The 26,810-nt window shown below is 35.3% G+C and overlaps 1 protein-coding gene across 5 annotated transcripts in view; it reads right to left on the reverse strand.

The window, feature by feature from the left end:
* Gabrg2 (gamma-aminobutyric acid (GABA) A receptor, subunit gamma 2) overlaps positions 1 to 10,273 on the reverse strand; it is a 90,668-nt gene extending 80,395 nt beyond the window's left edge. For 2 of the 5 annotated variants that reach the window (NM_177408.7, NM_008073.4), the window contains exon 1: positions 9,643 to 10,273. In NM_177408.7, coding sequence (NP_803127.3) covers positions 9,643 to 9,746 — 104 coding nt within the window. In that variant the 5' untranslated portion in view covers positions 9,747 to 10,273. The remainder of the gene's footprint in view (positions 1 to 9,642) is intronic. The other 3 variants (NM_001362655.1, NM_001362656.1, XM_030245561.1) reach the window with 3 other exon arrangements.
* Between the last annotated feature and the right edge of the window lie 16,537 nt (positions 10,274 to 26,810).

The following is a 26,810-nucleotide window of genomic DNA, read 5'->3' on the forward strand; positions in this document are numbered from 1 at the left end:
GAGACTCTGAGATATAAGTGCTCACCTAAGCTGCTCACATATGTATTTCTAAGGAAATCTATGGAAAAAAAAGGTATCTATTTTATGCTGCTAACATTTGGATAAATGATCATATAGACACATGATTTTTGCAAACAGTTACAGTCTAAAGATGTGAAATCTGGTGTCTTTCACTGTTGTACATGCAAAACACTTCTAAATTATTGTAGTGTTACAACACAGCTAATTTTGCATCTAAATACTTTCAGCAAGAGAAAGTCTCAGAAATACGTATATAATAATGTGGATAGCAACATTGTCCCATACACTTCAATGCAGACATACATTGAAGATTGAAAGATATATTAAAACTCAACATTAAAAGACTTTATCATAGATGCAACATCATTGTACTTCAAATCATTGGGTGGAAGAATATAATGAGCATAAAAGAAAATACATAAACAATTAATTTTATTAATACTAATTGTAACAGTAGAAATCTATGGCTACTTATATTTAAAATGCTATCAATAAAAACTCATCTAACTATACATTAATTCCTGAAAGACTTAATGATTTGATTAGGTTTTTATTGAACAGGCAAGCTTGGAGTTTTGTCTGATCTGTCACAAATGAATTGGTAGGAAGCAAATATGGTGTCAAAAAGGTATTTTTGGTGCTGTTGCAGTAACCTAGGTAACAGATGATTTCCCCCTGCTATGATGACATCAATGAGGCACAAAAAAAATTGGAGAGTTATTCATGACCATGAATAGCAAAATATAAGCTTATATTTTTATCTTTCCTAGTACCCTCTAACCATTAAATGCATATGTTCTAACAAAAATTGACTTGTCAAGATAGGCAAACCAAGTGTATCCTCAATAATGACTTTAGTAATTTTGCTTAATGAACAAGTGTCAGTAGTATTTTACCATCTACTAGAAAATAAATATCTCTCTAGTTTTATTTGGGGATGTTATATTCAGGGAGGAGTCCTATGATGTAACATACATTCTTATTAGATCTTTGCCCACATCATTAGAAATAATCTCTGGTTCACAGAAATAATATACTTAAAATGAGTAGTGAGGGTATTCTACAAACTACAGACTTTTTCCCAGATTGCTTATCTCACTCCATTTAAAAATATTGAAGTCAAAGTAATTAGAAATATTTAATAAAATACATTTTGCATGCCCACAAAATTTAGAGTTAAGAAAAGGAGACAGGATTTCTGTGGTAGAGAGTAACATTTAAGAAAGACATAGGAAATGGTCCTGCAGTAGTAACAACAGTAATAGGCACAGGGACAGTCTTCAATCTTGCTCGAGGTCGACGTAGGGGGAATGATCACCTTCCTTTTACATAAGTGACTGGGGCTCATTATGTAAGTAAATGCCTAGCTACAAGAGAATGTCTGGCCAAATACCATTCAATGGTTGGTTCTCTTAAAGACTTTATCATACCTTAGAATGCATTGTAAAACTGTTGTTTTGTTATAGTATGCCTTCTCTTGGTTTATAGCCAAACTTGATGGATTTAAAGTTTAAAAGAAAGAGACTTCTGAAAAATAAAACAAAATATTTTTATTTCTTCCTTTTCAAAATAAAGAAATCTTACAGAGAAAATTAAATGATTCTCATTATCTAATTAAATTATTGTTTTATATGTTAATTAATATATATTATTAATTAATTATTGTTGGGCATATACTAGAGAAGCAAACAAATTCACTAAAATTATCTTTCCTGAGACAAATAGGAAGTAAAAGAAAATAATTTTTAAAAAATTTTCCATATGGTTTATCAAAGAAAAAGATAGTATCTTAAATGAGCATTTCAGTGAATATGCCTGTCCACTGATCCCTGATTCCACCATTATTTTAGCAACTACTTATTTAAATTCTGTTTATTATTGAAGAGATAAAATAGAAAGTAAATGGGTTGAGAAAGTGTTAATTTATTAACTTGACTACTATCATTTAATTTTGCCAAAATATTCTATATTGGAAATGCTAAACTTAAATAGAACTAAAATACAAACTGCTGAGGCACTACAAGTTCCTTATATGCACTCTTATGTGACATTCACTTTGTTTTGCACTTAAAATATGAATATTTCCATCTCTGTAATTTTGGTTTTGTTATATCTAAATGATCTTGCTTTAATGTTTCTGGAGTTAACTATAGAATACAGTTGACATGCATACTTTAGATAGTATCTTGTATGACTATATTTGGCCATTTATATTGAACTAACAAAGACTAAAGACGGTATATCAGTTGGAGATGATAAGCAATATATATTACTTATAACAATTGTATATATATATATTTGATTATATGATATAATCAAATGTCTTGTTTTATACTAATACACTATACTATATGTTATATAATATAATTATTATTTTTGATATATTTAAAATTATATAGCATAGATAACACACATCCGCATTGAAGTTTTGGGAATATAGTCTATGTCACGTCAGTGCCATAGAGAGTGTGGTTTCCATCACTGCCCTTTGTTTTTGTTGTTTTGTATTGGGTTTGTCTTTTAACTAGTTATTTTTTTAAATACTAAGAGGTCATTTCAAAAATTGTATACTCTTCTTCAAAAATAAACTCCATTCATTTATAATTTTGTAATATGTGTGAATGATTGTTACAGAAGTAGTCTTAGAACCGTGAGGAACAATAAAAGAAAATAATTTCATTATATTAAAACTGTGTAACTAGATGCTTATAGATGAATTTCAAATGTTTGTGAATCTCAGGTTCTGTGTCCTATGTTTTCCTAGCCCTAAAACTCCACCCTGCTTTCTTCCGTCAGCATACAGCATACAAGCTTCTTTTGTATACTATTTATCTAGTTAAAGTTTAATAATTTCTATACACTCCTGGTATCTGTACAGATACAGATACTCCTGTATCTGCATACATTACACTGACAACTGAGAATATCAAGAACAGATCTTCCGGTCTATGCTGCTCCATAATTCACACATAGATGATATAGTAAGTCTAACTCAAATACTGTCCCTTTAATAAATTAAGGAAATTTCTCTATACTTTTTTGCTTTTGGTTTTGAGATAAGGTCTTTCTATGTTGACCTTGCTGTCCTGAAATTCACCATGTAGACCAGGTTAGCCTTGAACTCAGAGACTTCCTAGTGCCTCGGCCTCCTAAGTGCTGGAATTAAAGGAATGCACCACTATGGTCGACTAATTTATTCCAAATTTTATGTATAGAGTGTTTAACAACTAGGTATTTTAAGTATATTTTCAAAAGTGACTTACAAAAATAACTGATATTTACCAAACAACAAAAAGACCATTTATCATTTATTTTTCCCAAACACAAGTATATATTAAATATCAACAAGGTATATTTAGCAGTAGTTTTGAGACACTTTACCTACATTTACCTCAATAAATTACAGAATTTACTTTCTATTTGGCCTACTACATAGACATTTTTTTTTGTAACTGAACATGTATACATGGCAGGGTTTCAATTACTACCAAGGATCCTTGCTTTTTAAAAACATCCCTTGTTTTGCCCACTGCTATGTTATTTTCTGTTCTTATGGTTTTCCTTATGAATGGGTGGAGAGTGTAATGTCAATGTTACTTATTTCCCATTTGCACGGTACTTTATCTATGCACAGCTGCACAATGATCTTATAATAATATAGAATTATTACTGTATTTATATTCACTTATATTATACTACAAGGATTAATATGATTTGGAGTTAAATTTTATTTTTACCCTAAGCCACTAATGTGGAACTTAATAGGGCCCTTTTTTTATTTTCTTTTAAAGGATATTCAACTTCCAGTGTATAGAACTAATGAAAAAGTAAAAGCTCTCCCAGAAGTGTGACGTGATGAGGCTTCTTATGTTTCAAAACAATCAATGGGATTTGTTACACTAAGAGTTGCTTTCAGGTCACTGTACTTGAACAGACTACAGTCGTATAATAGTAATGTAACGACAGGCATCTTGCTCCTCACTAACACTGATATTTAAGCACTCCTAAACAAGCTCTTTAATCTGCTTTCTTCTTGGTCAGGACACTCTTAGAAGGAGAAAATAGTATCTTCCTTTTCTAACAAGTCTGTTGAGGGTCTAAGGACACTGATATAAACTGAAATCTATTATCAATTCCTAGAACTTCTTTTTCGTTTAGAAGTGAAAATGTTTGTGTCTTGATATTTGTGATATCCTATAGCAAGGCTATTTAAGTAATCTCTAGAATGATGGAGGTAATTAAAAAGCAAAATTTTGTCCTTTAAAATACACGTAGTTGGAATTTAAGTTTCCAACCATTGCTAAAGTGCTGTTATTTCTCCTTTATTAAGTTAATTTCAACTTTTCATCTTTTACTTTTCTAATATGTTTTTTAAGGAATTGAAGAACACTGAGAAAATTTTTCTGTAGGTTTGCTCAATGAAAGTTTTAAAATGCTGATGTCATTACATAGAAGTTACTGCATAGTCAAGGAATCCAAGTTAATCTATTAAACTTATACACAGAGCCATAAAAGAAATGTACTTTTCCAAATACAAATTATAATTTGGAATCTAAGCTGTTCTATTTGGTATGTTCTTAAGTATGTAAAGCTCCTACTGAGAAGCCAGGTGTGCCTAAGTATGTCCATCTATATATTATAGTATGACTTCATTTAATGACAATATAATTGGTAAATTCTAAGATCCCAAGAAATCCTCCCAAAATTTTGGATTAAATAGTTTAATTTATCCAAGGACCATTTTTGACATAATATATGTTTTCTAGAATCTGCTAAAACAGATATAGTACAATTTGGTTTTATTGAAGTGATACATATTAGTGATTTTTCAGAAACCTTACCAAAATGATGACAGAAGTCTGTTTAAAAGTTCTAACTCAACTGTCTGGACAGGCAAGCAGTATGGCTGTCAAAACAATCGGGATTTCAATTTAGACAAATACACCATGATTTTTTTTCATATTGATGCGTAGAGAAAAAAGTCATCTCACTGGAGACATGGTTCAATTACAATGAGTGCTTAGTATTTCCAGTGTTCTAGAACCAATTTCCAGCTGGGTAATTAAAGGAAAACAAGACATCTTCAAAATCAGCAATCATATAGACATACTTTAAATTTGCTTCTGTTATGTATGTAAATATAGTGAGCTTTATATATGTATGCCAATTATATATAATCTTCACTGTGGTCTGGTGAAATAGTCTTTGCTAACAGGCTAGATAACAGAATTATTAAAAAGATGAAGTGGTTTGCTGAAGATACAAAAGAACCACAAGTAACGATAAAAGAATGTATGTAGGATCATATAGAAAGATACGTGTGCATAATGATAAGTAAACACAGCATGGTAGTTTGACAAGATTGCTTGTGAGACATTTACATTGTGCTTAAAGTTTTAAACATCTATATTCCACAAACTAAGATGCTATAGCCAACAAAGAACTATGGGCCTGGTAGCACAATACAATACACAGGAGTGATGTCCTTACAACCCATCTTGACTTCCTTTTAATTTGAGTGGAAATTATAAAATATCTAAACAGGGTTTTACCATTAAATTTTCTGTGAATTAATTACTTTAAGTTGAACACAAAGTGAATGTAAGATAATCAAAAGGCATTTGTGCAGTTAATTATTTAAATGAAAATCTTATTTTCAAATTGTTGTGGACGACAGCCTATAAACCAACCTAGAGTCCCAGTATGAGCTACACATTGTTAGACATTAAAAACAAAACAAAAAAATAAAACAAAAGATAGTTTTGAAATCCCAGCCTACTATCCAGGTGTTTGATCTATGGTGTGGTGGATGGAGAAAGAATTCTTGGAAAATCTGAGTCATACATACATCTGCTCTTTTACCCTTTCATATGGATGCTTAAGGCAGACTAATTAAATCCTGTGTTGACAACTAAAACAATTGCATGTGCTTATGAAAAGCAAAAGTAGTTTTCAAGATAAAACAAGGTAAAGAATTTGTAAAGATATAGAGTAACAAGTTTGCTAATAGAGATTAACCCTGTAAACAAGTTGAATTAAATTGCAAAAGCAGAGTATTTCTTTTATGTTTATGATTTGCAAAAGTTAAAATCTGTATAAAACATAATTATGGCATAAAAAACTTTCGCAGTATTCAATATTTCATATGGAACACTTTATTCAGCAACAGCTAAGGACATAAAATAAATATAAACATTAACAACATATTCAATAACAGTGTATATGCACATATGAATGTGACAAAAATTAAGTTAAAAAGAGGTCATAACTTAATATAGAGCAAGGAGGGAGTATATGGAATTGTTTGGAAGATGGAATAGAAAGGAGAAATATTTAATTATGCTGCAACTCAAAATTAAATACAGTAAAAAACTTAAAACTTTTATAAAAACTTGAAATTGATTATCAAAAGTTCAATCTAACTTGTATCTGACCAATTTCTAATTCTTTGAAAAATAATTATCTGTCACTCCAAATATAATATAAGATAATTTTTGGTAATCAAAATAAAGTGTCTTCCTTCATATAAAAGTTTCCTACTATACCCATTCATTTCTGTTGTATTTTATATGTTTCTACATTTTAAAACTGGGACAGACGGAAGTTATATTAAAATAATTTACCAAATTTTCAAAATTTGACTTAAAACATATTTGCCAATATGTGTATTTGAGGTATATAGAATTTGGGACTATACGTACATAGGTATTTATATATGTACATATGCTAATTTTTTTCAAGAACTTTTTACACATGACACAAATATAGTAAAATCTTTAATGGTTTTCATGGTGTGTCATTTATGTACAATTCGAAATCTCATGCATATGGAAATGATTTACTGTGCCAGATGAACAAAATTGTAGGAAAAAATATTTACAAACATCATCGATGATAATAAGTACACTTTTCTAAGTAGGCAGACTAAAGACCTATTTCTTTAAAGGGAGCTCTGAGAACTTGTGAAAATTAACATCCTTAGACTTCACTCAGACCTCATGACTCAGGATCATCATCCAGTGTGTGGTTTAGGAATTTCCATTTTAGTAAATTTTCAAGAGAGTCTCACAAGTTGTAAACAAGATACATGGAAGTTGAGCAAATGCAAGTTTGTGAAATTCTCCCTCTAAGGAAGGACATACGTTTCTAACATGCTCATTCTTATGCTTTGTTTTAAGATTTATTTGTCTTTGATGTAGACACAATCTAGGGAGTTTAGTTGTTCAATGGGAAACACAGCTTATTTGGAGATTTATAAATATAAATGTCCATTAAATGATTCTTTTCTTCTCCTGCAATGTTCAGTACCTTCCTCTGCTATTGTTTACAACACAGACCCTTAGAATCTCGTTTTTTTTCAATATCATTGTAACCACTCTCATGAACCTCTGAACCAACTTTAGAGATTAATGGCATGCTCAGCCATTCAAATCATTTATGGAACTGCAGCAAATTGAACTCTGATCACATACACTGAACCAAACTACAGTAGTTACTTCTTCTAACCTTACTGTGAGGATACAAAAACTATCTGTCTGGAATTCTTGTAACGCATAAATCCATCATTTAAAATTCTGTTAAAGCCCATCTAAGCTGCTCTTACGATTGCAAGATAATAAAATCAAGTAACATCAAGTTTCAGTTTTTAGATGAAAATTTATTCAAAAAGTGGAGTTGTTAGAGAAAAACTATCTTAAATACATTTGCATCACGTGCAATAATAATGTAATATTTTTGGGTTAAAATAGAATGTTTGGAGGTGAAATACATAAGAATATACTCAGGCAGTCAGTTACAAAGTGTTTACTAAGATGAATGGGAATAAGAAAAACAGATACATTCTCTCCTGCCTGGTCTAGATTTTATTCCACAGGTTTCATGGGTTGAAGAAATACAGGGAAGATAGACTCAATTTATTGATGCTCTGATTCCCAAAACAAAGTTTACTAACTTTCATAAATATGATAGGAAAATATGTGGAGATTTTGAATAGAAAATATTTTAATGGTTTTACTATGGTTTATGACTTTTGATATTATTCCCAGTGTTTCTCTCCTCTTCTGGTACAACTTCTTCAACCTGTAGTTCTTAATGAAACTATCTACTGTACTCAGTGTCTATTGCCAAGGGGAGGGGGACCAAACAAACAAACAAACAAACAAACAAGAAAAGTGGCGAAGGGGTAAGAGCTAAGCACAGGCTGCCTGCCTGAATTGAGAAAGTGGAGATATTACTCTTTGCTTTGCTTGACTCTCTTCTGTGTCCAAAATCAATGTGTTCTATCACCAATACTAGAGAAAGAAGGACAGAAAAATGTATAGATATCTGCAACAAAGCTTATTATTGTTGTTGTTGTTGTTGTTATAAGTACTACATCACCTTCCAAGAAAACTTTGGTGTAGTGTCTTGATATTTCCCATAGATTCCTTTATCAGAAGTTGGGGAGGCCACAACCATTGGAGTAGTTTGTATAGTGGTTTGTCTCAAAATGTTAATACAGAAGTGCATGCCATGGAAAATGTGGACGTCCAGCCTGCTGTTAGTTCTCGTTGGAAACTGTAATGTGGTGAGGGCTACTTCCATGGATAGAAGTGTGGTGATCTGTGCATGGAGAGATTCTGCTCTCATAGGCTTACTTCAGGGAAGTAGTTAATAATCTAGAGGAAACACATTTCTGGGATCACCCATCCTCAGAAGTTCAGCCAGTTCGCCCCACTTTTGTTTGTGCAGGAAGACTGTAAATCACTCATGCATACTTCACAATTTGGACACTGAATTTACTTGGATGAGCACGTTTTTTTATAAGTCTGCAACCAGGCCAACTCTGCTCCAGATATATTTCCTATACATTCATTGAACTATATTCAGTACCTCATGTGCAGTAGTCCCCCTCCCATCTGAAGGTAGGAGTAACATTAACCCGTGCTGGGTCCCCAGGCTTCTCTGCTGTATTTTGGCCCAGTGGCCTGACTACATGGATGTCCTTTGTAGATTTAGGGTTGCTGCATGGTTTGACAAGCCTCTTTCCATAAGGCCCTTAGCTGGACCGCTGTCCTTGGTGCTGAATCGTGTTTGCCTCACTGGGATTCAGCTGCCGGGTCAATGAGGCTGGATAGAAAACCTGGCTGACTGAAAGCTCAGGTGCAGGACCAAAGAAGACTGTAGTGTATAATAAAAACAGCTCTGTCCCCGCCCCCAATCCTCCCTCACACAGATCACGCTTGTGTTCGCCAGGACCCCATTTGTAATTTTCTCTTCCAGACCCCCCACCCAAATGCCTTCAATATGGCCTCAAATGCCGGCGTGTGCAAGCACAACCCACTTCATATCAGATTGCAGCAAATTCAAAACCTATTCCCCGAACACGGAGTCTATGAAACGAGCTTAAGCTCTTTGAAACAAAACACAAACAAATAAAACCTAGTTCATTAACAAATAAACCAATATGTCCTTCCTCTCTCTTCCGTCTCTCTGCTACCCTATATAGTCACTCTTCCCTAAATTGTGACGCTTAAATTCCAAAAGAGTGTCTCAAATCTGGGTGGTCTCCCTGCTTCCACAACCTTTTATCTCCCCCACATCTCTCTAGAGCCAAACGACGCTGAAAACGGCCCATCTTACCCTGGGTAGAGCGATAGCAGGAGCAGAATCCACAGCGTCATTTTCTGTGAAAATACAGGAGAGTAGACTGAGCTTCCAATGCTCCATGTATTTGGCGAACTCATCGCTTTTTTTTTTTCTCTCGCCTCTCGCCTCTGGGTTGCAGAAGAATCCCTCCCCTTTGTATTATTATTATGCTGATGATTTGATGCCGGCTCCCCCCACCTGCCTCTAGTAGGTCCCGTCACTCAGAGATGTATTGCTACCAGCTTAAAAATTAATATTCAGGGGGCAGAAATAAAGATCAGTACAAACGCTTGCAGATACCATCAAAGCGTCAGCTCAGGCAGCAGCTTCCAAGTCTGAGAGGATAATAGAATTGAGGCAGGGGGATGGTACACGCAGAGATGTACACAGGAAGGCAAATGAGAGAAGCAGAAAGGCGCTCACATTCATGCCCGGTGCACTAACAGGAATTCCCAAGGGTCGGTCCTTTTAGGTTTATCTACTTGCTCTTTTTCTTTCTTTCTCTCTTTCTTTTCTTTCTTTTTAGATGGGGCTGTGCTCTCTTTGTCTGGTTCTGTTGTGTGGGAAAAAAAATCACTCAGTAGAGGTTTTGCCTGATTAACTCTCACAGATTAACTGTGAGGTCAAAGTGGAAGAGATGTGAGTCTGCAGGAAGAATTAACACATGCGTGAATTCTTGCCAGCACTCTTTAACCCTTTCCTGTAGCAGCAGACTAGGATTTCCATTCACGGGACAAAAAGAGATGCTTCAGTACTCCTAGGAACAGAGTTACTAGAGAGAGGGTTAGTTTTGCCCTATTTGAGAACAATGTTATTAACTTAAATCATTGCATCGTGTGGGGGAGGGGCACCAAGCAGTGAGAAAAAGTAGCTGTGCTTTGCAAACCATCTTCTGAGAGAAGGGTTTGGTGCATGTAAATTGAAGGGAAGCAAAAGACACTGACACAATAAGGCATGGAGAAAGTCAATCTGTTGGAATGCTAACCAACACAGCTCCATGGAGATAGGTGCTTAACCAAGATCACCAAATAGGGCCCTGGTTTGCTTATGCCTGTGTGTACCAGTGGGTAAAGCAGTGGGAGATTGGGCAATGGGAGACACTTCTGTCAATTCTATAAGCTCTGTCCTTCGTTTTCTTAATAATTTTACATGTTTTTGGAATCCGTCTTGGAAATCCCTGTATTAACACTCTTCTTTCTTGATCAAATGAGCCACAGGGACAGAGGAACTCTCTTCTTATTCTACCCTAATTAATCGGCCATACTCTCATATCCTGGGGCAGGAGATGGCAAAGCACTTTCCACTTCCTGTAGAATCAGCATTTCATATGCAATATGTTCATTAAAAGACACAGGGGAGGTAATTGTCTCAACATTTTTATAAAAGCTGCCAGTGCTCCATGTCTAAACCAAACCTTCTCTGAAAAAAAGATCATGCTATACGAATGGCATTTGAATAAGAAGTCCAAAATGTGGGAATTGAACATAAGATAATAGGATCCCAGTTCCATCCTTACCTTCAAAATTACACCTGAGAAAAATGGGAAAAAAATGTTGATGGCTTCTGCCTATGACATAGGACTAGGAGATTGCTTCTGTTAGATACATCAAGGAAACCTGCATGACAGTAGCCTTAAGCTCAATTATTTCATTGCATGGGACAAAATCCAATTAAAATAAAAACAGCATTCACATGAGGTCAATGGATTTCTTCCCACTGTGATTTCAACATTGGCAGAACAAATTTAAATGTCTTTTCATTGAAATGTTTCTCACTCAGCTACATCAGGTAGACCAGGGTTTCCCTTCACAAATGCAGTTTATTCAGGTCAGAGACAGTCTACAATTACACATTGTTGAGGACTATATCTAATTTCACCATAGCATTAAGAATAAAGCTTACAGGCATATTTATAGATGCTTAAAAAAGTGATGTGAAAGAAAGAGGCAAGTTATAGATCACAAAAATATTAGATCCCATAACCACTGGAGTGGCTATCAGAATACACATGTCACTTAATTCCAATCAGAGTTACAAGAATAAATTGAGTGAAGAGAGTTTTATGTAATATCCTAAGTGGCCAACCAAGCAGTTAGGCAACCCACTAATTCGCTAATTTTTTCTAGATGATGTAAGTACTTGTGTGGGAAGAATCTGTCGTTTCCCCTATGGGACGTTTCAGGATTTCCAAAGTACTTTCTCAGATAAATTCAATTAGTCACTCACATAGTGAACCCCAAGAGAATGATTGTTATCAGTCACAAATTTTCACATAATAGTAATCTTTCAACCAAATGATAATGTTCATAATAATCTCCACAAATTATCATCAACCTCAATTAACAGAATGCCTTCTCACATGTTAAGAGAATTTTAATTGTACTATTTTTGACTAGTAGGCTTCAATGTGCCTCAGTGGATCTTCTTATCTGATGACTAGTCTTTGAACTAAGCTATTTTGATGTTTTCTGATATTGCCATATCTCATACTCATAAAATATATTATTTAATAACTTATTTCATAATCATCTTATCTATTTTATTAAGTTTATATCCATTACTTTATAAAATGAGGCTCATTTTATTATAAATTATATGCATGTCTATATGCATACATGTGAATTAAATTATATTAAAATTTGAAAAATATACTAGAATGTAAAAATGAAGAAAATGACCACTCACCTGCATTTAACTACAAAAGGAACTGCCATTATATGATACTATTTATATTTATTGCTTCTGCTGTTGTTAGTGTTATTTGTGTTAAATTTTAAATTTGATCTTAATTTGAAGCAGTGAGAATACTGGTGGGTTGTGATCAATATTCAGAGAAGCAAATTATGAGATTGCACATTGTGGGCCAGTAGGCTATATCTGTAGGGAAAAGCGACAGATTCAATCGAGTGGTTCCATTATCTAGGCATTCCTAACATAAAATGCAAAAGACAAAAGAATTGCACAGAAGCTTGTGTGGATAGGTAGATTGAAGCAAGCTATGTAGTGGCAGAAACATACAGAAAGACTAACTCTATAAGGTAAAGAGAAGAACTGACTCTTGAGAGCTGTCCTTGCCCAAAAGTCATCTTCTGACCACTACAAGTGTTCTGTAAGTAAGTACATACTTGCACATGCATACACACACACACACACACACACACACACACACACACACCATGCACACACACACACGTGCACGTTCACACACACACACACACAGAGAGAGAGAGAGAGAGAGAGAGAGAGAGAGAGAGAGAGAGAGAGAGGCAAAGACAGAGACAGAATAATTAAATAAGTAAATAAATTTCAAAATATTAAAAGTTTGATATATAAGCAATTACTTATGAGAAATTCAAATATATGACTTAAATTTTAGTTCTGGCAAAAACTCAGTAGGAAGACATTTGCAACTTTTGGGGAATTATTAATTGAACAACTAATAAGTATTAGAAAAGTCTATGATATAATGTGAAGGTATAAAGAAATTAAAGTAGATTACCTGCAGAATTAAATAATTAAATAATTAAATTAGCTCTAAGATTATACCTCATCTCTGGCAACTTAAATGAGTAAAACCTACTCTCTATTTTCCTAGGATTTCCTTGTTTAGCCCCAAATGGAAGAAAACTACTCAACACTAGAAGTTAGCTAAATAAAGTAGAATCTGATTGATAAGTCTCAGAAGGCTCCCCCGAAGGCATAAATTGAGGAAAAAAATCAGAAAACGACAACAAAAAGATAATATTTTACGTATCAGGGTAAACTCTCATTAAATGCTTGTTTCTATGGAAAAAGTGTGCAAGGGATGTTAAAGAGTTCAGAGAATGCAAAACTGAAAGACTGGAAAGGCTTTGTCAGTCGTAGTATCAGCTGCTATTCTCTACCATGCAGTATGGCAACTGAAATCGATCAGGTGAAGGTTCCCTGTCAGCACCTCACTCCACTCCAGCTCCCGTGGCCCAGACCTTTCTCTAATTAGAGAATTGCTGATTAGTCATAAGCGTAATGACGAAACTAAGACCGACCCACTGAAAGTAGTGCAGTGTATTCTCCACTCAAATATGGTGATTGGTAAATAATTTAACACCTATTACATCAAAATAATAATTCTTCAGAGAAACACAACATACCAAAATCGTGTTTCTATATTATATAAAACATGAGACACATGGCAAAATCATTAACCGTGCATAGCACAGAACATGAAGACATAGCAAATGTAATTATAGTTTGCAGAAGCAGATAAACCTGAGATGTCCTAAATGTTGCAATTAGCAGAAAGTAACAGTCAGTCCACCACAAAAAGTTCAAAGACTTCATGAAAAAATATATACGCCCATGATGTTTATATGGCCAAATGTATGAGCGGAATTGCATCTCAGCAGAAAAAAAAAGAAAGAAACTGTATTAAAAAGATGAGAGTGAAGTTCTAGAGCTAAATTTCCAGTGCCTGGAAGGAAAACTATACCTAGTAGCAGACAGACAACTGAGAATAACAGAAGTTCTTGAGAAACATAAAAAAGGATGAAACAGGAGCAGTGAAAAATGAGCTGCACATAGACCCTGGAAAAATACTACCAGCTCAAGTCTAAGCATCCCAGGAATGGGGGTCTACAAAGTGATATTGATGGAGAAGAGAAGATTAAGTAGACACATATTGAAGGCAATAAGGCTGCAAATTCCCCAAATTAGTGGGGAATATTAACATACAGATTCACAAAACACAGTGGATTCCAAGCAGCGTAAGTAGGATAAAAACTGAGCCAAAAATCTTCATAGTCATCCATATAAGATAAAACATAGAATGCTACACTGTGACATTACAGGTCAGCAATCTGATGATGGATGACATATCGACAATATCTGTAGTCCTCCACAGTTAGTGGTTACAACCTACCACTACTATAAATTCAAAATAGAATGGCCATTGCCCCCCAGCAATTACACAATATCCATAGTACTTCAGTAAGGGATTTCAAGCACCCAGGGTGGAAGTAACTGAGCTACATCATCACCATAAAATAAATGGACATATTTCGGGTAGACTTTGGGGTGACATAAGGGCATTTGGTGTGTGGAAATAGAAGTAGATATGATTATATACCATTATATATGTTTACCGCATTTTCAAAAATGAAGAATTTTTTAAATTGTAGCTAAGAGACAGCACTGACATCTTAAACAACTAAGATTAGATATACATGTGAAATTCTGCAAGCATTTCATAAGCTAAAGTATAAAAATCAAAACACTTTTATACAATGATAGACTGGGAGAGCTTGTCAGCTAAACTAAAACTAATGCTAAAGATCTCATGTCGAGAGAAGCACAAGATAGAATCATAGACCATAAAGAGGAATTCTAGGAATACTCACTATAAAAAAAAACAAAAAAAAACAAACAAACAAACAAAAAAAACATATTCTACCTGAATTTACTTAAAACCCATTTTACTATGTTTTTACAATTAAAAAAATTCTACTTTGTAATACAAATATAACATTAGAGTGTAGTTTGTAGTTTATAACAGACATATATTAAAAATATATATCTAAAAACAGAATCACAAAGAAGCCCAGACATTGAATGAAATGAGGTTATCGTGTGGCACATTTCCTGCAAATCCATTGAAGGGGTGATGGCTGTCCTTTGATAGGACAGAGATAAGAATTCACATCCTTAAACTATACAACAAAAGATGTACAAAAGACAAGATATTCATGTAATTCAATTAAAACTATCAGCTACTGCTCCAGTGTCTTATGTGCCTACTTCCTGAAACAGGATGATCGTGGACTAACCATTTATAAATGTAACAAAGCCCCTACTAAATGCTTTCTATTACAAGAGTTGTCTTGGTCATACTATTTCTTGTAGCAGTAGGACAGTAAATAAGAAAATGAGAGGCATAAGTTTATTCTTATGATGTTGAGGTAATTAACTATTAAGACAGAACTCATAAATGTAAACAACTAAAATCAAGGCTTCAAATGAATCGCAAAAAAGCTAATGGAGGAGACAGATACACACACACACACACACACACACACACACACACACACACTCTCACACACACACACACAAACACACACACACTGACCACACTTCTAGACCCCATTCCGGAACTGAAGAATAGACTGCAACACATGCATTCCTTTAAAAATTCATGAAATAAATAAATTTCAAATATGCATAAGATTGCCGGGCATGGTGGCACATGCCTTTAATCCCAGCACTTGGGAGGCAGAGGCAGGCAGATTTCTGAGTTTGAGGCCAACCTGGTCTACAAAGTGAGTTCCAGGACAGCAAGGGCTCTACAGAGAAACCCTGTCTCGAAAAACCAAAAAAAAAAAAAAAAAGCATAAGATTATTTCAGAATTCACTGAGCAATCTACCATAAATAGAAAAATCCTGACTATGTTCCCCTTTTCCCCATGATCAGGTATTGGGGAGACCAGGAATGGAGCCCCAAGGGTTAGCAACATGAATGAAAGTATACATCCTCAGGAAGTGGGAGATGGGGGACCCTCTAGTATGTAGCAGAGACCTGAGAGGTGGAAGAATCTCAAGACTCAAAGGGAGGGACCTTAGATGAAGTGCCCAACAGTGGAGAGAAGGAACTTTTAGAATCCACTTCCAATAGAAAGACAGGGCATCAAATGGAGGAATGGGGTTGCCAACTCACAGTCACAAACTCTGACCCAGAATTGTTTCTGTCTAAAAGAACTGCAGGGATTAAGGTGGAGAAGAGAGTGAGGAAAAGGAGATTCAGTGACTGTTCCTAACTGGGACCCATCTCAAGGGGAGGCTCCAAGGCCTGACAGTATTACTGGTGCTATGATATACTTACATATAGGACCTTAGCATGGCTGCCCTCCAAGAGGCCCAACCAGCAGCTGACTGAGACAGAAGCAGATACTTACACCCATCCAATGGTCTGAAGTCAGGCACCCCTGCAGTTGAATTAGGGAAAGGTTGGAAGAAGTTGAGGAGGAGGGCAACCTTATATGAAGAACAGCAGTCTCAACAAAACTGGCTCCTGGAGATCTCTCAGACACTGAGCCACCAACTAGGTAGCATACACTAGCTGGTCTGAGGCTCCTGCCATGTATAACACAGAGAACTGCCTGGTCTGGCCTCAATGAGAGTAGATGCACCTAACCCTTAAGCTACTAGAGGCCCCAGGGAAGGCAGAGGCCTGGAGAAATGTTTGGGGTGTGGGGGTGTTGGGACATCCTCTTGGAGACAGGGGAAGAGGAATATGCTTGAGGGACTGTCAGAGGGTGGACCCGGAGCAGGATAATGACTGAACTGTAAAAAAAAAAAAAAAAAAAAAAAGATTAAAGATTAAAAAAAATAGAAAATCCAAAACTTTTAAGTATTAAGCAAAGTCCTTTTGAATAATATGGTTCAAAGGTAAAGTTAGAGATATTTTGCATAAAATGAAACCAACGCATATCAATACTCATGTTGTGAAGTTAAAACAGATTTTGGAAGAAATTTTGTAGCAATAAAGGCTTAGAAGATGGAAACCTTCCAAGTAATGATCAAAGAATACACAGTCTGGACCTTATTTTTAAGGAAATTAATTCAAAACATAAACTCTCTAGCCTGTGTACATTCCCATTGGTACATTAGAAACAAGGATTTGTTTAAGTGGCATGTGACAACACAGTGAGATCTGGTAACATAAGCAAGCCAGGTGACATGTGACAACACTGTGAGATCTGGTAACATAAGCAAGGAAGTGTGGACAAGCCTTACTATCTTCATCTCAGGCTACTTTCAGAACTGCTGTCAGTACTCAGACCACACTGGTGCTTTGCAGTATGTAGGACACAGTTTTATTTCCCAGCTCTTGAGCATTCACATATGTGTTGTCTCTGCATAATAATGTCCTTTTCCTTGGTATTTATTTCCTACTTATTTGAAGATTCCCTCTTAAACCCATTTCCTTCCCTGACTAATGAATTTTGTTAATTCTCTACATTAAGAAACATGGTTTCACTAGGTGATGGTAGCACCGGCTTTTAGTCCAGTACTCAGATAGCAGAGGCAGGCAGATCTCTGTGAGTTCAAGGTCACCCTAGTTTACAAAGGGAGTTCCAAGACAGCCACAGCTGAACACAAAGAAATCCTGACTTGTAAAACCAAAAAAATAAAAATAAATATAAAAAATTGGGGTTTCATAGTCCCATGAGTGAGCCTAGAACCTAATGTTTTCCAACAAAATGTTCTACTACTAAAGCTACATTCCCAGTTAAATAATATAAATCTTAAAATTTATATTATATATTATATCCTCTACAAAGTTGTATAATTGCTTGTGTTTTTCATTTCTGCCCAGTGAACTGTCTGGTTTTGTGTGTCAAATTGAAACAAGCTTGACACGAGCTAGAGTCATTAGAGAAAGGAAACTCAGTTGAGGAAATGCCTCCATGAGCTTTGAGTATATGGTATTTTCTCAATTATTGATCAATGGGGGAGGACCCAGCCCATGATGGGTAGTGCCATCCCTAGGCTGGTGGTCCTGGGTTCTAAAAGAAAGCAGGCTGAGCAAGTCATGTTAAGCAAGCTAAGTAAGCAGCACGCCTCCATGGCTTCTACATCAGCGATTGTCTCCAGGCTCCTGCCCTCATTAAGTTCCTGTCCTGATTTCCTTCAATAATGAAAAGCAATATGGAAGCTTACGTCATATAAACCCTTTTTCTCCCCAAGTTACTTTTAGGACATGGTGTTTTGTTCCAGCAATGAAAATCCCAAGTAAGATACCTTGCTTGGCTAGATAGTTCTTAATGGTAGAAATTTTGCCTAGTATTACTTGTAATGTGGAATAAAAGTTACCTGCATTTTATATACAAATACTCCTATTTATGCTATGTCACTTTCTTGATTTTCATATGATATTTGCACATTAACGAATATTCCCATGAGTTATTAAAAAGATACTTTAAAAAAGTATATAATTTACATGTTTTTATAAAAGATGGCAGTACTGTTTAATTTTCTTCTTTTCAAGGAGAAATAATTGACAAAACAAGATTTAAGAAGGGATGTGCTAGTTTTATCATTTTGTTTTCCATTTTATATTTGATGCATATGTGTGTCCATCTACAGAGGTTTACATGATCCATGTGTGTGAATGTGCTGGTGAGGACTAGGAGTATCTTTAACTGAGACTCTAGCTTCAGATGATTTTTAGGGCCCCATGTAGGAACTTGGGAGGTCCTCTGCGTGCACAGCATGTGCTCTTACCTGCTGAATAATTTATCTGGCCCCAGACAGCATTTATTTTAGCTTATAGTTCAGAGGCCTGCAGTCCATCAGTGCATGGAAGGAAGGGTGATGGGGACATGAGAGTGCTAGTCACATTGAAACAAGAGTTACAGTGAAATCTGATGTTCTATTTCACTTTTTACTTAGTCTTAGCTCCAATCCACATTGAATCACCTATATTCAGGGTGGGTCTTCAATCTTTAATAAGATCTCCCTGTAAATCCACCAAAGGCACATCTGAAACTCTGTCTCCTAGGAGATCCCAAGTCCAGCCAAACTGATTACCCATCACAAGAACACATGAAATCCAAATAACCTGTTATATGTCATATTTCACTTTTAATAAAGAAACTAAGGCAAGAACTAGGATATATATCCTTTGAGATTAGTACTTAAATTTACATGATTTCCCAACTTGACTAAGTGATAATATTGATGCTTGATGATCAAGCAAACTCAGAAATTAATTTTGAACTTCATTCTCCAGACAGATGAATGAAATAATATAAAACATTCATTAATTCATTGACTCGTCAAGTGACCAATGTCATACCACTTACCAGATGCTGAAAAAAAGCAGATATGTGTAAACTATATGCTTTCCTTTCATAACCTGTACAGGTTTACTATTATGTTGCTGAATTATCAAATTTCTTTTTATGTACTTTATACAAATGACTTATGGTGAAATATTTGTTGACCTACTTAACGAAATGTTGACTAATTATGAGATTTTAATATTGCTTACAATGGCAAGCAACACTTTTTGAAACTACTTGAGCTTGTCCATGTATTATCTATGTAATTAAGTGATTTAAGAATTTTTGATACCTTGCCCACATTCTAGTTAATCAATTTGAGAAATCATCAAAAAAATTAATAAGATCCCATAGCTAAAATTCCCTTTAGAAATTATCTGACCAAGTCTTCACTTTAGGAGAGACAGAGAGGCAAGGAAATAATATTTTAATGTATATCTTTTAACTGTGTTAAGCTTTATTTCACCATCTATAGAATATAAATAGTGCAGGTAACTAGCTTATAGCTCATCATAAGCAAAATGAAACCATATCAGCAAGTACTAATGACCATGAGGATCTTACTAATAACAAGCCCCTGACTATAATAAGATCTCCCGGTTGGATTGCTTAATGACATATTTATATCGTGTGAAATCTGTTTAATATGTAAACTTGTTTATATTATATATTTGAATCTTATTGTAAACATGTAACATTTAATTTTTTGAATTTCATGCTTGCCGAAGATATCAATTACAATCAGAGCTCTAAAAGTACATATAAATATATATGACACAAGAACTGTTATAACACATGATGAATTCCTTGCTCGTATTTTGGTGGAAATTTAGCATTATATAATACAAGCAATAGGTAGAAAAATACCCCAGTGTCTACTGTCTTTATGAACTGCTAGTATTGTTGACTTAAGCCTAAATGCATTTTATATTGGTGCTATTTTAATCTTACTGTCGCCAAATCAAAGTATATAGAAAAAGTTAACACAAATTTTTGGCATTGTCAAGGACAGTCCAATGTTTTACCATATATGCCAATTTCAGAACCATTTCTCCACAATTAGTAATAGAAATTGTGTGTGTGTGTGTGCATGTGTGTGTGTGTGTGTGTGTATGTGTGTGTATGTGTTCTTAAATGAATTAATACATGGTTTACTTGCTAAGTAACCATTCTATTAACTGACAATTCTGTTCCATCTTTTCACTGTATTAAGAAACATTTAAAATCTGGATATAGTAAATTACTTGCTGGAGATTACACAGTAAACATGTTAATAGCCAACAGTTTTTCTCAGCCTTCTCTAATCCTATGCTCCAAGTGTGGAATGAACTCTAAGTCTCTCATAAACTAAAACTTCCTTCTTCTGGGACTCTTTCTTCAACCTTAGATAAAATTAAGTTTCCTCTATCTATCTATCTATCTATCTATCTATCTATCTATCTATCTATCTATCTATCTATCTATCTGTTTTTACCTCTGCTTCTACCTCTCTGTCTCTGCTTCTTTCTCTGTCTCTCTGTCTCTCTCTCTCCCTCATCCAACTAAACCTAGAAGAAAAGCAACATTTAAAGAATCTTGAAAAAAATGAGTTGTAATCTATACTAACAACATTTAGACTGAAGCCTTTAAAAAATAATATATAAAATACTAAAAAAAAAAGCCTGGTATTAGAAAAAAGTGGGGGTATATAAGCTTGTATATATGTGTTCATATAAATTTAGGCATAAGAAACCTAAACATGTTTAAAATTATATAAAACATATTTAATATATCAATGTATGTTGTGATCTTCCTTTCTTATGTGTAAAATTCTTTTTATTTATTTATTTTTATTAGGTATTTTCTTTATATACATTTCAAATGCTATCCCGAAAGTTCCCTATACCCTCCCCCCGCCCTGCTTCCCTACCCACCCATTCCCGCTTCTTGGCCCTGGCGTTCCCCTGTACTGGGGCATATAAAGTTTGCAATGCCAAAGGGCCTCTCTTCCCACTGATGGCCGACAAGGCCATCTTCTGCTACATATGCAGCTAGAGACACGAGCTCTGGGGGGTACTGATTAGTTCGTATTGTTGTTCCACCTATAGGGTTGCAGTTCCCTTTAGCTCCTTTGGTACTTTCTCTAGCTCCTCCATTGGGGGCCCTGTGTTCCATCTTATAGATGACTGTGAGCATCCACTTCTGTATTTACCAGATTCTGGCATAGTCACATACGAGACAGCTATAACAGGGTCCCTTCAGCAACATCTGAAATTGTGGTTTTGTTTTTTGGAAATCTTTTGTTCTTGTAAGACTTGACTATTTCCCAAATGAATAGATTTCTTTTTTTTTTTTTTTAAGATTCATTTATTTATTATATGTAAGTACTCTGTAGTTGTCTTCAGACGCACCAGAAGAGGGCGTCAAGTCTCATTATGGATGGTTGTGAGCCACCATGTAGGTTGCTGGGATTTGAACTCGGGACCTTTGGAAGAACAGTCAGTGCTCTTAACCGCTGAGCCATCCCACCAGCCCCGATTTCTTTCCTTCCATTGATTACTTTGAATTTATATTACTGGCAGTTAATGCATTGCTAATTGTGAGAAAATATTTCAAACTCCTTCTCCTGACCTCATCTATGAAAGTCTAGAATCTGTAGAAGCAATGGTTAACACATAACTGGAAATATTGAACAAAAATAACTTGAAGATCATAACTAAATATTAATAAATACAGACCATGCTTCTAATTGGTTAATTTTAATAATCAAGTAGTAGAGTGACCATCTAGAACTCTGCTAAGTTTGGGCAAGAGCAGACACTTTAAGGAAGTAGATTCAATGTTATTACTATCATTATTCACTCAAGTGGTGAGAGGGGATGAATTCCCAGGTCATGTGCTACATAAATAACATCCTCGGGTTGGAGGTATTTAGAAATCATATACACAATCTCATCTTGAGTCATACATTATTACAGCCCTTAGGGTATATCAACAGCCTTGTGTCATAATTTAGCTCATCTCCTCACGTTAGTCTACTGTTCATTACATGGGAAAAGGTACACTTACTGGATGTAGTGACCAGACAGTAGCAAACACTATATTCATTTGTAAGGTAACAGCATTCCAAAAAGTAGAAATAAAGAAGAAATTTCTTACTAAGAGAAATAAACTCTTGCACTAGTGACGTTTCAAAAAGTCTGGTGAAATGCTAAATGTGAAGATCTTCTGGATGGTGGAGAAGCTGCTGTATCTGGTCTCTCAGTCGGAGTCTCTTTTGGTTTGAAAGGCAATGTCTTCCTTTTTGTTGTGTTAAAATGTCTTGCTTACTGAGGGAACCAAGAGAGACTCTTCTCTTCTTGTACTGGGGTTCAGAATAAGGAAAGGTTCTACAATAGCCACCCTAAATAGGGGCATAACCCCAGGTTTATTTAAGAATGTGATTTCTTGGGGTGCTAGCAAAATCATAGATAATGTTTCCCCTGTTCACAGTGTGGATTTTAGAGATAAATCATAGCACATGCCCTTAGCGTTTTGGAAGCTCATAATTTTCCTACTTTCACAAGTTTCTACCTGGAGATGACTTTTGTGTCAGTATGAGTCATACCTGTGTCACCCAGTGTCTGATTTAGCTCATCTCTAAGAAGAGGTCCAACCTTAGATTTTAGAACTAATGTTAAATGAGGTAAGGGTTCTGAGATCATTGAGATGCAATGCGTAGATATATTACAAGTGAGAAAGACATGACTCTTAGCAGGCTAGGGATAGAACATAAAGCATAAATTCTTGTGTCCTCTTGGGAGAAACATATTAATGCCTGAACCCACAGTGCAGTAGCTTTAGAAGTGGGGGACTTTTCTTTTTTCTCTTTCTTCTCAGCAGGCATGAGTTTATGAGCTTAACAGCTATTTCATTCACAAAAGACAAAATCTCAAAGCATTCCTTTCCATTCTTCAGCTCTCTGACTCGTCCCCCTCTTCAGAGATTTTCTTGGGTCTTATTTGGGAGTCAGCAGAGGTGTCACACACCCTTAGGGCCTGAGAACACACTCCCTTCTCAGCACCAGGATTGATTGTGCATCTCAATATTGACTGCAGCCTGAATGGCATATTTTTGAAAACATTCTTTCATTTGTAACTTGTCAAAAAGGAATGGAGTTGAATGCTTATATGACAACTGGAATACTGTCTTCTACTGTGGCGCCTGCTTTTTCAGTTACAAGCTTCAGGAGTTTAGTCAAGCTGAACAACCATTGCTTCATACAATTTATAGATGTATAATCTTGAACAACTAAAAGTGGAAAAGAAATGAGTTAGGAACCTCTACAACCACATGATCAGATCTATATCTGCCTTTCATGTGATTCTTCCAGATTCCTTTCAGTTTGTTTCTCTTTATCTTAAAAATTGACTTCTGAGAGCACAGGTAATTGGCCCAGCATGTGTAAACCTTGGGTTTCTGTTAGAGAATAGGTTTATAGGCGTAGTAAGAGGAACTTGAATCAATTGTACAAAGAACTACAGGATGCTTTATTGTAACTCCTAGGTCAGTTGCATCATACACATTATCTCATTCTTGAGAAAAATACATTGAAATGAGCAGTGGGATCAAGTCATTTGCATTGTCAAGATAAGTCATCTAATAAGTAGTAGGGCTTAGTCTGGAAAAAAGATAATTTGAATGTCAAGGGCTGTGTCCTTAAGTACAATCCCACACTGTTAGAAGGATTACTCCATAATTTTTGCCGCCTAAGTCATATTCCTTCCCCCCAATTTTCCTCTACCTTCACACTGTGGCTTGAGCTACATTCTGAGAAACTCACAGTTAAAGAATTCTTTTGTTTTTAATGTTGATCTAAGCACAGCTTCCCTGTACTAAATAGTGGAGCTTTTACGATTATCAGACTCACTAGCAAGATTTTTATATCTTAGTTACATTCAGTGCTCTATGTACTTGGCGAGAAATTACACAGATATATTTAGGAATGGTACATATTTGTGAAATATCTTGATTAGGTATTGGCTACCATATTTAATGGGATGCTATATTCAAACTTTTTAGTCCACAGTTAAAAAATAAAACCAAAATGTATAGTGAAATTATGCATTTACCAAAGTTTTTTATTTTAAGTGATTTCTTAATATTTCATATATAACATACATTTAATGTGTTAAACAACAAGTATAAGAGGTTTATATTATATATCTTCCTATGCACCTGCAGCGTATTCATCTTGCTTGGTTCACTGCACTGACACTGGCTGGATCAGAAACGCCTATAATTCTTCCTGCTCTATCAAATCCAACAACAACAACACACATAAACACACACAATTATTTAAAAAAAAAAAAACAATCTCCAAAATCCATAAAGACAGTGGTTAAGTATAGAAATCGTTAATATGTAAATAGGCTAGGAAAAATCCATACATTTATCTTTAACATAAAACATTTAATGCATTTGATACAAAAGTCTTTAAATTATTCTATTATGAGTTTCTCTTAGTTGGCACATAGAATGAACAAAGAATACAAACAGATTTCTAACAGACAATGAATTGCAAATGACCAATAAATATACAAAATAAAGACTTAACCACAATACTAATCAGGGACTTGCATATTAAAACAATATAATGTGATGCAATTATGCTTTTTAGATTAGCCAAAATACCTCTAATAGAAAGGTTGGTTGCCAAGCCATGATCAATTTCCTAATTGTTTCTAAGAATCCCTGATTCTGTGTTCCTTTGAATTGTTCTAACAACATTTATTTAGTATAGAATATCCTGGTAGGAAAAAAAAAAAAAAACAAATCACTCAGGGTTATATTCTAGTGAATTATATTACCTGTTTCTGCATTTGGCATAAACATGACTTGATATAACAGTGCAGGCAAATGAATAAGGTCGAATGTGCATTTCAAATTCTTAATAAAAAGTACTCAATCTTGGAAACCTAGCCCAGAGTCCACTCACTTTAAGTCTTGGATAGATTTTGGTCTCAAACTGATATCTGAGAGAGTTGTAGTGGTCAGCAGGGTAGCCTTGAGAAGCTCTGAGGGGAAAAACATGGATAAAACAGTCCTTTTTTTTAAATGTTTTTTTATTCGATATTTTCTTTATTTACATTTCAAATGTTATCCTCTATCCTGTCTTCCCCTCTGGAAACCACCTAATCCATTCCCAATGCTTCATTGACTGTATTCTCCCACCCACTCACCCACTCCCGCTTCCCCATCTTGGCATTCCACTAGACTGGGATAGCTAGCCTTCACAGGACCAAGGGCCTCTCCTCCCATTGATATCCGACAAGGGTATCTTCTGCCACATATTTGTCTGGAGCCATATGTACTCTTTGGTTGGTGGTTTAGTCCCTGGGAGCTCTGGGGATGGGTCTGCTTGGTTGATATTCACACGTTAGTCTTCCTTCTTGAGCTTTATGTGGTCTGTGAATTGTATATTAGATATTCCCTTAAATACCCATTCCTTCCCCCTTCTCCTCATCTCCTGTCTCCTACCCATGGCCCTCCCTCCCTCTACTTCCTGTGATTGTTTTGTTCCCCATAGGATTGAAGCATCTAAAATTTTGTCTTCATTCTTGTAAAGCTGCATATGGTTTGTGGGTTGTATAATGGGTACTCTGAGGTTTTGGGCTAATGTCCACGTATCAGTGAGTGCAAAACATGTATGTTCTTTTAGGATTGGATTACCTAAATCAAAATGATATTTTCTAGTTCTATCCATTTGCCTAAGAAATTTCATGAAGTCGTTGTTATTAATAGCTGAGAAGTACTCCATTGTGTAAATGTACCACATTTTCTGTATCCATTCCTCTGTTGAGGGATGTCTGGGTTCTTTCCAGTTTCTGGCTATTATAAATAAGGCTTCTATGAAAATAGAGAAGCATGTATCCTTATTATGTGTTGGAGAATCTTTTGGATGTATGCCCAGAGTGGTATAGCTGGGTCCTCAGGTAATATCATGTACAATTTTTTGAGGAACCACCAGATTGATTTCCAGAGTGGTTGTACCAGCTTGCAATCTTACCAACAATGGAGATGTGTTCCTCTTTCTACACATCCTCACCAGCATCTGCTGTCACCTGAGTTATTTAATCTTAGCCATTCTGACTTCTATGAGATGGAATCTCAGGGTTGTTTTTTCATTTCCCTGATGACTAAGGATGTTGAACATTTCTTTAGGTGCTTCTCAGCCATTTGGTATTCCTCAGTTGAGAACTCTTTGTTTTGCTCTGTACTCCATTTTTTAATAGGGTTATTTCGTTCTCTGGAAGCAGTCATTAATAGTTCCCCCCCCAAAAAAAAAGCCTAGGACCAGAAGAATTTAGTGCAGAGTTCTATCAGACT

Source organism: Mus musculus, chromosome 11 (genome assembly GCF_000001635.26).
Source record: "Mus musculus strain C57BL/6J chromosome 11, GRCm38.p6 C57BL/6J".
NCBI classification, from domain to species: domain Eukaryota; kingdom Metazoa; phylum Chordata; class Mammalia; order Rodentia; family Muridae; genus Mus; species Mus musculus.